Source organism: Colletotrichum phormii (genome assembly GCF_030913505.1).
Source record: "Colletotrichum phormii strain CBS 102054 chromosome Unknown BDP81scaffold_13, whole genome shotgun sequence".
NCBI classification, from domain to species: domain Eukaryota; kingdom Fungi; phylum Ascomycota; class Sordariomycetes; order Glomerellales; family Glomerellaceae; genus Colletotrichum; species Colletotrichum phormii.
In genome coordinates, this window is record NW_026851455.1 from 431,527 (window position 1) to 444,667 (window position 13,141).

The 13,141-nt window shown below is 55.5% G+C and overlaps 4 protein-coding genes across 4 annotated transcripts; 2 read left to right on the forward strand and 2 right to left on the reverse strand.

The window, feature by feature from the left end:
- Positions 1 to 89: 89 nt before the first annotated feature.
- BDP81DRAFT_450857 (major facilitator superfamily domain-containing protein) lies at positions 90 to 2,039 on the reverse strand (the record flags this gene model as incomplete). The annotated part of the gene is made up of 2 exons (XM_060592581.1): positions 90 to 1,643; positions 1,833 to 2,039. 2 exons carry the CDS (start codon positions 2,037 to 2,039, stop codon positions 90 to 92), a joined length of 1,761 nt encoding a protein of 586 aa, XP_060443704.1.
- A 1,487-nt stretch (positions 2,040 to 3,526) lies between these two features.
- BDP81DRAFT_430796 (family 4 glycosyltransferase) lies at positions 3,527 to 5,635 on the forward strand. The gene is given in 3 exon segments (XM_060590644.1): positions 3,527 to 4,272; positions 4,343 to 4,608; positions 4,627 to 5,635. The coding sequence occupies 3 exon segments, from the start codon at positions 3,841 to 3,843 to the stop codon at positions 5,324 to 5,326; spliced, it is 1,398 nt and encodes a 465-aa protein (XP_060443705.1). The 5' UTR covers positions 3,527 to 3,840; the 3' UTR covers positions 5,327 to 5,635.
- A 22-nt stretch (positions 5,636 to 5,657) lies between these two features.
- On the forward strand, positions 5,658 to 6,167 carry BDP81DRAFT_45198 (uncharacterized protein). The gene has a single exon (XM_060592700.1). It carries the CDS (start codon positions 5,802 to 5,804, stop codon positions 6,069 to 6,071), a length of 270 nt encoding a protein of 89 aa, XP_060443706.1. The 5' UTR covers positions 5,658 to 5,801; the 3' UTR covers positions 6,072 to 6,167.
- On the reverse strand, positions 6,168 to 9,238 carry BDP81DRAFT_45197 (PHD-finger domain-containing protein). Its single transcript, XM_060592699.1, has one exon. The coding sequence runs from the start codon at positions 9,088 to 9,090 to the stop codon at positions 6,265 to 6,267; it is 2,826 nt and encodes a 941-aa protein (XP_060443707.1). The 5' UTR covers positions 9,091 to 9,238; the 3' UTR covers positions 6,168 to 6,264.
- Positions 9,239 to 13,141: the final 3,903 nt, after the last annotated feature.

Below are 13,141 nucleotides of genomic sequence, written 5' to 3' on the forward strand. Positions count from 1 at the left end.
AACTCTACATCTACTGGGTATCTTGCAATTTTATCATTCTCCCTCACAAAGCCCAGTCCATCTGACACTTTTTTTTCCCACTCTCCACCTCAAAGTTCCAGCTTCTGCCACTTGCGCAACCGCCCGCCGAACCGATAAATCAGCGCCGGCACGGGGATGAGCGCAACGGCAATGAAACCCAGCAGACTGTTGCCCCACCCGAGGCCTAGGGCGTCGTACATGGACGGGCCGGCCATGGGCAAGAAGGCGGCGACGACGCTGCGGAAGACGGTGAAGGCCGCCATGGCGGAGGCGGCGTAGGCCGGGTAGGCGTCGATGACGTAGGCCTGGATGGGCTGCCAGATGCCGAGGATGGCGATGCCAAAGGGCAGGAGGCCGACGACGGGCGCGGCCCAGTGGGTGTGGAATTGGGCGGTCCAGCCGTACCAGAAGAAGGTGACGGGGAGGAGGGCGGCGAAGTAGATGCAGTCGGGCAGGCGCATCTCGGGCTCGTAGACGCCGTTGTTGGCTTTTGTCATGCGGACGACGGTGCGGTCTGAGAGGAGGGTGAAGCAGGCCATGCCGATGAGGTAGCCTAGACCGAGGGGTATGTAGACGAGCCCCGTGGTGCCGACGGAGAAGCCGTAGGTGGAGGAGAAGATGAGGGGGATGGTGCTGAAGAGGAGGTAGAGGACGCCGTAGGCGAAGGCGCAGTAGAGGCTTACGCTGAAGAGGATTGGGGAGAGGAAGAGCATCTTGATGGGGCGGACGAGGCCGCGGAGGAGGACCTGGGAGGTGGATTTCGGTGCGGTGCCCGGGGCAGTGTCATCGTAGACGCTCCGGAGCTCGGGCCGGTTCAGTTCTTTCCGGAGGCGGGCGACTTTGCGGTCGATGAGGACGCGGGGGTTGGTCTCCTGGTTGAAGATGGCGATGACGAGGGCCATGGGCGTGGCGGCGATGAAGGCGATCCATGAACACCAGCGCCAGCCGACGTCCTGGGCGACAAAAGCGCCGACGATGGGTGCGATTGTCGGGCCAATGAGGGGCCCTATCATCCAGATGGAGATTGCGGTACCACGCTCGGCGATGGGGACCATGTCCGCGATGACGCCGCCGCCGATGGCGAGACAGCCGGAGCCGCCCATGCCTGTGAGGAAGCGGAAGACGATGAGGGAGTCGAGCGTGGGCGCGAGGGCACAGCCTATGAGCCAGGCGCAGAAGAAGAAGTTTGCGGCTGTGAGGACGGGGCGGCGGCCGTACATTTCGGAAAGGGGCGCCAGGATCAAGGGGCCGACGGCGTAGCCCAGGAGGTAGATGCTCACTGGCAATGTTCCCAATGTGAGGTCGGCGTTGCCGTAGTCTTCGTTGAAGTACTCGATGGCAGGCGCGAGGATCGAGGACGCAAAGGGGGTCATGAAAGTGATGCCGGCCAGGAACCAGATGATGATCCACTTGCGGCGCCGGGGGAAGTTCATGGGCATAGCCGGGTCGTCTTGGGAGTCCCAGCCGACGATGTCATTGTCGAGGTCGGAAACGGGGAGGGTTGTAGGAGGGAGTTGTTCCTTTTCCTTGCGCCGCGAGGATGCTAGGCTTGCTATGTGGGAGAGGCGGCTTTTTGCGCTGGTGTGGGAGTGTCCTGTGTGTATGCGTTCGACGACGATGTCCTGGTGACGGAGTTAGCACAGAAGGGGTATCTTGAGACAAAGCAGACTGTCAACAGATTTGAATATTCCTAGAGAGGTCACAGAGGAAGACAAATAAAGTGCCAATGATGATCAAGTCTTGGCAAAACTCTTAAAACAGGTGCAAGAAGTTCTGCCAAGGAACATTCTGAAGGAAAAGTTGAAACTCACCTCCTGGTACGGCTCGCTGTCGGGCGTATCCTCCACATCGTCGAAGCTCTTTCTCTCTTCCATTTCAGTCTTTTCACCCTTTTCCAAATCGCTTGACGCGTTGAAGTTTTGTCGAGGCTCCCGTTCCGCCAGCGTGCCCTGATCCGAGGTGGATCCTCGGGGGCCGTGGGCGCCGGCCGGCGTCTCCACGTCCTTCTCGGACGTCATACTTGGGGGACAAAAGTGGGTTTTCTCTATCAATGAAGAATGAATGAAGAAATTGAGTAGTTGGAAGTGATGCCACTTGAAATCAATAGGTAAGAAGGAAAGGATTTTGTAGGTGAAAGGGAAATGAAGAACGAGAATGACGATGAGGAAAGAGCAAAGGGCCCGGATGTAGTAGCCGGCGGGAGGGCAAGCAAGCACGTAAGGTATCCGCGTGCCTGGCGTATCTATCCATCTGGGTAGTAATAATTCTCAGTCGCGCTGCCGTGACTCTACGGCAGGAGCAGTGAGGGAAACTGCTTTAGTAATTCTAACCCGAGACCCCCCTCTCTCCTACCTTTCCCCCCAGTTGCCGCATCTACCCTTGTGTAGGGAAGGGCGCAAGGCAAGGGCGACGATCATTCGAGGTGAATGGTGTAACGTTATTCGACCAGTACTCTCCAAAGTCCCCATTCCATCATCTTCGGCCGACCACCCCCTTGCGACTTGCAGGCCTAAGCTGCAGGAAGGTGCTTTTAGCCTCTCTTTCGCCGCCGGGGTTTTCGCTCCCCTCTGAGTCGTCTCAGTCGGGGCTAACAACTCCATATTTTATCTCCGTTACCCGCTTCGCGGCGGGCAGAGTTGGGGTATGGGGATCGGGGGTGGGAGGGGCACATCGTACACAGTACCTAAAGAATGAGAAGATAGGCAGTTTACACTAGGTATCCGTACCTATGTAAGGTAAGTAGGTATGTGATGGAGCTCACGGACTAGGATGCACTAAGGAGACCCAACCTCGGATCTTGTTTCTCAATGACAGGCCGTGACGGCGATGGGAGAGTCTAGGACGCGGGGTTCGTTGGAGACGGAGCCGCGGACTATCCATGGAGATCAGCGAGGGACAATAAATTGGGGCTGACTACCTACCTGTACGGCAAATCGGCAGTGTTTGGCGTTCCGTCATCTCTCTGCCGTGGCATTCTTAATTCCGCGTTTCTCTACTTTGTTTTCCGCAGTTGGTAGTCATTGGTTGCAAGCTGGAATGCTCTTTGTAAAGCTTCATGTATCCAGGAGGAACATCGGAAGTAAAGTGTGTATTGTGCTGTGGTGTTTGTAAGTTGACAGACAGACAATGTAGGATGAAGTTCCAATTACCAACACAACAAGAGTCTTAGAGTTTGTAATCAATCAACTTTAGAGATAGAGTTCATTCGCAACTGTCCAGACAGCAGACTCAACCACTGGTCAATGCGCCTTTCCAGTCCCTTCCCCGGCCCCACTTCGGTTGCCAACTCCCGTCCTCTCCTCGCCTTCCTACCTCCACAGCCTACAGAGTATTCGTACTGCATATCTGCCCCGCAGCTTCCCAGAGAGCCCAGTGCCCACCACATGGGAAAGTTCAGCGTGGTTTCCACACTTTATCCGTCTGGATAGGTACTCCGTACTCCAAAAAAGAAAACCGGAAAGGGAAGCCACCATCGATAACGCGGCCCCCTGGAAGAGAGTGGGGACCTCTTTCTCCAAACTGACGAAGCCCTCCTCCACCTTGTGCAACTGTGTCCCGTCGCAAAACATTTAACATTGCGACCTTCCTTTTCTTTCCATTGTGAGAGCTTCGACCACTCTCTCCGGACAACAAAACCACCTGTGCACCTGTCTACTTACCTCATGCACATAAATACAATGAAATCGCATCACAGCCAAGCCTAGGATCCTACAAGAAGCAAAGGAAGTGACACCGGTACCCAGAAAGCTACTGGTACCACAACCACCACCCCGCGGGCGTGTTCTTGCCCGCAGAAAACCGACGATACCACAGCCCAAGATGGCCTCCTCTTCAACCTCCTCCCCGACCCTCACCCGAACCGAGACCCTGAGCCTGGGAGCCCTCTCCTTTGCCGCAGTCGCAGTCCTCCTCAATGCCTTCCAGGGCGAGGGCGAGCCCCTGATAGCGTCACTGGCCCTCTCCGTCCTGGCCTTTGCGCTGGCCTATTCCATGATCCGATGGCTTGGCCCAGTCTTTAAGCATGCCGGCTTCAAAGGTCGCGACCTCTCCAAGCACCACCGCCCTGAGCTCCCCGAGTGCATGGGTGCTGTCTGCGCTGCAGTCTACCTCCTTGTCGTCATCGTCTTCATCCCCTTTCCCTTCTACAAGGACATTGTTGCCGCCACTAGCGGTGGTGGAAACAGGGACGTTGTATTCCAGGTCGAGCATGTCCAGCAGGGACGGTTCCTGCATCGCTTTCCCCATAGCAAGGTTAGCAGCACATGTCTCCTCGAGCGCAACACCATGAGAAGCTACTTACTGACTTATTCTAACCCACCAGCTTGCCTCCTACCTCTCCGCCATCATCTCCCTCCAGACGACCGCCCTCCTCGGCATTGGCGACGACCTCTTCGACATCCGATGGCGACACAAGTGGTGGATCCCAGGCCTGGCCTCGGTCCCCATCCTCGTAATCTACTTTGTCGACTTTGGCGTCACCTCCATCGTCATCCCGATCCCCCTCCAGCCCTACCTCGGCGAGCTCTTCGACCTCGGCGTCCTCTACTACATCTACATGTCCTGCATCGCAATGTTCTGCCCCCAGTCCATCAACATGCTCGCCGGCATCAACGGCATCGAGGTCTCCCAGTGCATCGTCGTCTCCCTCCTCCTCGTCCTCAACGATTGCCTCTACCTCTTGACGCCTTACCCACACCCGGCCACCGACTCCCACCTCTTCTCCCTCTACCTTCTCCTTCCCTGGCTCGGCGTCTCCTTCGCCCTCGTCCTGCACAACTGGTACCCCGCCAAGGTCTTCGTCGGCGACACATACTGCTACTTCTCCGGCATGGTCTTCGCGACGGTCGGAATCCTGGGCCACTTTTCAAAGACGCTCGGCCTCCTCCTCGTCCCCCAGCTCTTCAACTTTCTCTACTCGACGCCCCAGATCTTTGGCCTCATCCCCTGCCCTCGCCACCGCTTGCCCCGATTCAACGCTCGCACCGGCCTCCTCGAACCGAGCAAGACCCCCTGGAGCCCCGAACGCCAACCTCGCCCTCTCGTCGCGCAAGGACTTCACCTGCTCGCGAAGTTGCACCTTCTGGAGGTTACAGTGGACGAAAAGGGCCGCTTCGTCGAGACAAGCAACTTGACCCTCCTCAACCTGTGGCTCGTCTGGAGAGGTCCCCTGAGAGAGGACCGTCTCGCGTGGGAGGTCACCTTCCTCCAGCTCTTTGTCGGCCTGTCTGGCCTCTTTGTCCGACATCGCCTCGCTCTGCTCATCTTTAAGGAGGATAACTGGGGTATGACGACCAAGAGATACTGATCAACCCTGCTGTGTTGATCTGGGCCTAAGAGACAAGAACTCTCAGGGCTTCGCACTTTTATCACTGTTCACAAATTCCGGAATGACATTCCATCCGGGGATTTTCTTGTTGCTTCATTTTCGCATGTCTGGATTTCGCATCGCAAAGGGACGGCAAGGCTAGGAGAGCCGTCTGTACTATACCAAAAATGGTTGGAGGTTTGAGATTGAGATACCCTGTAAGAGTACCTAGCGGGTAAATATGACCCGAGATTGACACTCTCGAAAGTTGGTCGAGAAAATCAAGAGAATAAAACATCACATCACAACCATGGTCTCATATGAACAGTAATATGTGAGTCAAAACTTAGGCAGCCTCTCAGCTGCAGAAAAAAGAGCCATCCATTTGTCATGGGAGGGGTGTAGTAGTCCCGCACCGAGCAACTATCCGTGTCCTCGGCACAGCTAACAAAAGCCTAGAAATACACACGAAAACATGCCGTTCGTGGCAATAGTAGTTGCAATCCTTCCTCCCGTCTTTTCTTCATCTCGTATCCCGCCGTCAAGATTTTCGCCTTGCTCACTACGTCTGTCCCATTCCTTACGTTGCGCCGTAGACCCCATGGAAAAGATTCAGCTTCCTGTCCTGCCAGACGACGGAGAAAAAAAAGTGTCGAAATGGGCATGTGTTTTTCGTAAAGACGTGCATTTTCTTTTTTGCAGCTCCTCCAAAGAAAACAACAACAGTAAAACGCAGTTCATCTGAAGACATTCCCGAAAAAGCGCTGACCAGAACCCGAGGATCCCCCCCCAACCCCTTTCCTATTCCCATTGTCCGTCGCTGCCCAAACGCCAAAGTCAATCACCAGACTGTCGCCGCCCCGAAACGTTTTGATAATATTTAGAGGGGAAATGAAAGCCGCCGTGTCGTCTTCGAGACTCGTGAACCCCGATCTATGTTACATCGTGTTGGCGGCCGCAGCCGCAGGATTCGAGTTGATCGTGTTACCCGTGACGGGTGTAAGAACATCCGCATTTTTCTCAACCACTGGAGAATCGACAGTCGCATCAAGTGTTGGCTTCGTCTCCTCAGTGCCAGACAACGAGGTCTTCAGAGTGCCAGCAGGCTTGGCTTTGTTCATCCTGCTCTTGGTATAGTCGCTGAGGCTCAACTTCTTCTTCACCGGACTGGGGTGTGCCGCAACACCATTGACCGCAGTCGTAGCAAAAGGGCTAGGTAGGCTACCTGCAGAGAATGGCGACTGGATTGTCGATGGCGTTGTGGCGCTGGGAGTCGCCGATGTAGTTCCGTTGAAGGCGGGAACCGGTGGCATCGTGACTCGCAACTCCGGTGATCGCATCTTCAACGGGCTGCTTGCGCCATTCGCAGGTCCATCAGAAACGTTATCGGTCTGCAGGGGCGATTTGAGCGTGCTTGGCGAACTTGTCGGAGCATCCGACATCAATACATCGCCAGCGGGAGGAGCAGCTGGCGATGTCTCGCGGACTTGGTTGCCAATAGCCTTGGAGGGCGGGGAAGAGTCAGCGCTAAGCTTGGGCTCAGCCGGTTGATCCACGTCCATAGGTGTTGGTTCCTGAGTGGAGAGCGAAGAGAGCGACTTGCGTCTCTCGACCTCATCACAGCGTAGGCGATGCCGATTGTTGAGCAACCGTTGTGAAAGGGAAATGATACGTCGTCGTGGCCTGGGTGTTTGGACGGGCTCACTATACCACTCGCCTTCGACAGGGTCGGTTTGTACGCCAACATCGCAGTATACGGGACGAGGTGCGGATGATGTTCGTCCGGACTGTGAACCGACCGACTCGGCTCTGGCGGCAGGTGCCTTGAAGGGATTCTGTGCCGTTGGTGACACGCCACTTGAAGGAGAATTCGACTTGCTTCGAGATGTTCCCGCGTCGACATAGTGTGTAGTGCCGCTAGATGCGTTGCTCGTCAAGCGTTGCTTCATCTTGGAAGAACCGGAAGTGGAAGTGGAGGCCGCGCTATCGGATGTCCGCTTCTTTTTGCGCGGAGGCTGTTGCTGCTCCATCCGTCGGAAGGAGTCCTCAACCATTTGAACCTTTCGCTTGTCCCTGTCAGTAGGTTCTGTGAGGATACCTGGCCGATCCAATGAACCCTGGCGTACGGGCGTGCGATCACGACTGGGCGGTTTGCTGCGATCAGAAACTGACCGACCGTCGTTGTCAGCGTCGTCTTGATGTCCTTCGCTGGCTGCGCGACTGTTTGTAGCGTGCCCGGTGCTGGTGGGCGAGATGGTGTGGTTTTTTGGCTTTCGTTGCTTCTTCTTTGCGGGAGGCCGAGACTGAACCTTCGCTTGGTGTTGTCTGTGGAAGCGAGCAAAGGCACAGTTTGCCCCCAAGTCACACGCACAGCCGCCGTACTCGGACAATATCCGATGGATCCAGCCCGATAGTGTTTGGTACTCAGCCTCGTCCATTTCAGACTCGTTCTGCGTATTGGTGTCATCGTCGGCGAGGCCCAGAAGATGCACCAACCGTGCCTGAAACTTCTTGGGTAACCTGAAGTCCCAGGGAAGTGTGATTTGCTCGTTTGCCGCGATGTATCTGTCGCTCATAAGCCAGAAGTGATATTCGGACTGGCCTGACAAGTAGGTATCCAGCAGGGCGTTGGGTTTGCAACTTCTTCGAACGAAGCGAGCCATCGATCCTTCTTTCCTGGTATCAATGTATAACGGAAGCATCGGGTGGAAGAAAACAAAAGGTAACGGGGATGAGAGTTCCTCCCAAAGATTTTCGGGATCTGCGCAGTAGTCCTTTTGAAATCCGATCACGCCGTTGAGTTCAATCAAAGGAACGTCTTTCTCGATGGCGGCGGGGGTGGCGAGGTATTGCCATCGTAATGTCGTCTCTGGCGAGATAGGAATCTTCTTGCTCTCGACATGGAGCTGACGCTTACGAGCATCGATGTCTTTCGGCAGCTTAGCAAAGACGTCGTTGAATTCCTCGCCAGTCTCTTGCCTCATACGGTCCGGTTCTCGAAGCCAAACTGACAAAGTGTTGGAAACGAAGAGGCTTGCAAAGGAATTGATGCGAGTCATGGGGATGTCTGCTTCTTTGCTCATAGACAAGAAGCCATCCGAGTAATTGTGTATTTGGAAATCGCTCGGAAGGTCCGGGGGAGTAGTTGCTGGACTTGGGGGGTGACCGTTGGGTTGTGATCGCCCACCGTTTCCGTACGAAGGACTTCGCTTTGCGTTCTGAGAACTGATCGAGTGTGATGGGCGATGGGATGATTTCACCTTCTTTGTCGGATGAGGGTGGTCGCTCGGACTTCCGTGCTTTGCATTCTCCTGGCCCACAGGGTGACCGTTCAACTGCAAGTCCGTTGGCTTGGGCTTCTTTTTGTGGCTTTTGGATGGCGGGCGTTTGGCCTTCTTGTCTGGTATGGTTTCTGTCGTGGGACCATTCTTTAGTCGCCGGGTTCGCTCGATGGCCTTGTGTCGATCTAGGGGACGCGGCTTGCAATCAGCGCACGAGTGGGCAAAGTCTTCGCGGAGAGCCTCCTCGCGGCTGTGAGGGTAGAAACAGTCGATGTGCTGCCACGTGTCACACGTTTCGCAGTAGATCGTGTTTCCATCATCGTCAGTGAAGTTGCAGATACACTTAATGGTGTATGGCTCTTCTTCCTCTACCGTCTCGGCCTTGCGTGGCACATTGTGTGTTGAGACTGGTACGCTCGGAGCGAAGAGGGTCTGACTAGGAGTCGCGGTCTGCGTCGACAGCGGCTGGGGCTTTTCGGTCATAATCTAGGATTGCCTCGTGGTGCTAATTGAAGTCGAGGTATTGCGTGAGGTGATTACTGTTGCGGCCTGGGTAGCATGACGACGCCTGTTTAGACGCACAGGAGCAAGCCGTCGAATGAACCACAGAAACAGCAGGACGTAGGGTCGCCGTCATCCGTCGGCCAGAGGTGTGTAGTCGAGTCGAGAGATCTCGACGAAGTCGGAGGAGATAGGACTCGGTGGGATTGTCGAGTCTGGCTCACAAAGGACAGGTCGTCGCAGAGTCGAGAAACGGGCCAAACAAATCGGTTTTCCAGTCACCGCGGTTGCCCCGAATCCAGGACGATGCAGCCAGAACGCCACGACCGTGTCTTGTAGGCGTCGTGAGGTGGAAAAGTTTTCGAATTGTGATCGCGAAGAGCGTGTCCACGAAACCGATCGAAGCCAGAAGGCGGACGAGGTCGAAGAAAGGGTTGAGCGGTTGCGCCTCGTCGACGGGGAGGGATAGAGCGTTTCGAAAAGCTGGACCGAGTCGAGAGGACGTAGTATGATGAGGAAATCGAGTGTTGAGGACCGGATGTGAGGGAGAGTAGGGTGTTTTGGGTCGAGAAAATGAGGGTGGAAAAGAGATTGAAAGAGAAGAAGAGAGGGGGGCACGACACGAAGGAGAGAAGGATGGATGGGTCCCCCAAAGGAGCGTAGCAGAGAGCAGCGGTGGTAGCAGCAGCAGCAGCAGCAGCAGTAGTAGCAGTAGGAGTACTGGTGCCGGTGCAGGTGCTGGTGCGGTGCGAGTTGAGAGCGAGACAGGTCCCAGTGCAGGAGCGTGCAGACCGGAGCCCAGTCCAAGCCGAAAAGAGAGAGGGCGAATGAGTAGGAACAGTGACTGCACTGCTTAGGTTGGGGGACTTGGGACTTCTGCGGCTTGGGGACTGGACTGACTGGCACCTTGTGCTTCGGTGCGCGGATTGCGGACTGGGTGATGGGGGGGGGAGGGAAGGCAAGGGAAGGGGAGGGGGGGGCGTCTTTGAAGATGGGATTTTTTGGGGGGGAAGGGCGATGAGGACTCTCTCAGGACGGGTTGCTGGGTGCTGGGATGCTTGGGGGAGCATCGCACCTGCTCAGCTCGAGTTGCCCTGGCTCATCGCCCGCTTGCTGCTGGGGAGCACTGGCTACCACCAGCCAGCCCGCCAGCCGTCACAGCCTGGTACAGCCGGACATGCGCTGGAAGGGAAGAGCGACGACAGGAGTCGCCCAGACGGGAGAGAGAGAGACGGGAAGACAGACGAGAAAGAGAGTGAGATAGACGGGAGACGAGGGCAGAAAAGCCAAAGCCCGTGTGTAGGGGAAAACAGGGTACACAGGTACCAGTACTTACTTGAAGCTAAACCCGAAAGGCGGTGGACACGCTGATATGAGTGGCTACGGCAGTCCAATCAGCCCTCTGGCGCAGGCCCAAGATGCCTCAGGCAGAAGAGGTTTCAGGCCGCAACCAGACACAGAAAGAGAGAGATGGGGGAGGAAGTGTGTGATGGTTTCCCGTCTGATGAAGGACTGGGCGAGTGCCTTGTTAGCCCTCCGCACCAGACACGCCTGAAAAAGGTCGACCAGGCAAAAGATGACGAGTAAAAAAAAAAAAAATTTCCAGTCTGAGTGGGAGAAGAAGCAAAATGTTGGAGAGAAAGTGGGGTATAGAACACTTTTCGCAATAAGTGTACAGAAAACAAAATGAAGGAGACATTCGACTAGAACAGACTCTCATCATCTTGATGAGAGAGTAGAGCAGCTGGCGGCCACGGGATGTCGATTTGATGTGAACAAAAACAAGAGGCAGACTCGTCTGGTGGGAGTGGAGGGACAAGAGGCGGCATGCAAAGATTTCATGAGTAATAAGAGAGAAAGAAATGGGCAGGCAGCGTGGTGTTGGTGTTTGGTGCGAGTTGGGTGATCGACCCTCTCTGGCCCTAGCAGAAACGGCGGGCGGATGTGACGGGAGGAGCGAGAGGTGGAACGACCGAGGGCGAAAGGCGATGGCAGACTGGTCGAGGACTGGTCGAGGACTGGTCGAGGACTGGTCGAGGACTGGTCGAAGGAGGGGTGACCCGCGCGACGGGAGGGACTCTGCCTACGCCATACCGATGGATGGTTCATGGATGCCTTGCTTCGCTGGTTTCTGCCTGTGAAAGAAAGGGCATCCGAGTGCCGTGTGCGGAGACGACCAAGGTATCCGTATCCCGTAAGATAAGAAGATGAGGGCGCAGGCGGAAGTGAGTGACTGTGCTAGCACTGAGAATCGCGGTAAGCCAGGAGGGGAGACTTGAGACCAGAGACACGGGGGAGTACTCCGAATGTGACTGGTATCTGGCCGACGGAAGACTATGCACAAGATGAGCGTAAATTTGATTGTTTCTGTGCTCGTACCATGGAGTGGGAGAATGTCGGCGTCGTGTTGATCTCGTCGTTGAGTTCCAGTTGAACAAGCGTCGAATTCGATGCCTTTCAAACATGAGTGACATGGTAGCGTCTTTGGAAAACCAAACCAGCAGAATTCAAGACTGAGAATCGGGGATGACCATGGCTTTCATCCCATCCCAAGGGAGACGTGAGGCCCGTCCAATTATGCGCAATCTGGATTTTCTTAAAATAGGAGTTGCCTTCGAGTGACTTGGCCTCGGTGCGTCGTTTCGCAGAAAACCTTTGTACCTTGCCCCCCCCCCCCCCCCCCCCCCCTTTTATGCCTGACTTGTGAATAAGTGAGTTGGTGCTTCCTTCTGATTTGTACTAGGCAGCTGGACGGCGTGGGCGGGTGGCAAGAGTCACTTTCCGGTTGGGGGCAATCCAAGTCCAATGCGCCAGGGCGCCAGGGGTAGAAGAAGCCAACGAGACTGGAGAGACACTCGGAGGACCCTCCACTGTCGAGCCTCTCACCTCTACGGAGTACATAGGCGCGAGACCGTGAGAGAGAGAAAGGCCTCTCTGTAAGATGGTCCAATGGGAGACCATGAACAAACTTCAAAGGCGCCGCCCCTCACCCAGGCCTCCACTGCTTCGAAGCTCTTCACATCCACGCCGAATACTGTCCACTTTCGTCTCTCCCTGGCGCATCGCGGAAGAAGAGATCTTCTCTCTTCTCGTCACAGAAATGTCTGTCCGACCGAAGAGGTACGAATACGGCACTCAAGAGTTCGCGTCGAGGGCCATGGAACCGAAGCGGACACTACACCAAAGTCAGCCACCCATATTCCTAGTTACATGTACTCCGTACACAGTGAGGAGTGACCTGCGGTAACGGTGCCTAGGGCCGAGGTGCTTTGTGAAGGTTAAAGGATGAAAAAGGATGAAAAGATACATCTCTGTGTGTACCTAGCTGTGTGACCCTATTCGGCTGCAGTGGGATCAGATTGTATTGGATTTCCCATTGTATTAAGTGGGGCTTACCTGCGAAGGGCAGCATTTCTGATGTTCCTCCCCAAACCCCAAAATGGTGAAGTCCCCCAAAAGTCGCAAGTCGCAAGCCGCAAGTCCCACGGTGCAGCGTCGCGTCCTACCGATTCCCACTTGTCTCGAGTCTCAACTCAACTCTCAACTCAACATCCCGTCGTCCTCTCTCATTGGTTGAATGATCAATCTGGGAATGGACGACCTGGTCTTACTGCCAGGGCCTAGTATTATCGTGCATGGAGCCGGTCTAATCGCTCCCTGCAACAGGTCGCCCTTCCCCCTGGTCAAGCTGGAGACCTGCAGTTTTGCATGCAACTTTGCGTTGGAGTTTTGGAGGTGACAAACAGCCCCGACTTGGATGCGCAAATCTCTGGGGTGATAGAGTCTGTCTCTGCACACCCACGCCCACGGCTGACGGTAGCTTTCGATGGGTTTGTCGTGGTCTCGCAGAGGTACCTTCGCCGCCATAAGGTCAACCGCCTGCAGAGGCGGCCCTTGATGACTGCAGCTGGAGCTCTTCCACCATCACCCCTTTCGTGAAGCCTCCTGCATCGGTCGTCAACTCAAGGCGACAATAGCATGCAGCTTGAAGTCATCATCACTGCAGGCTGATGCGATGCGTCCCCTCTCGGCA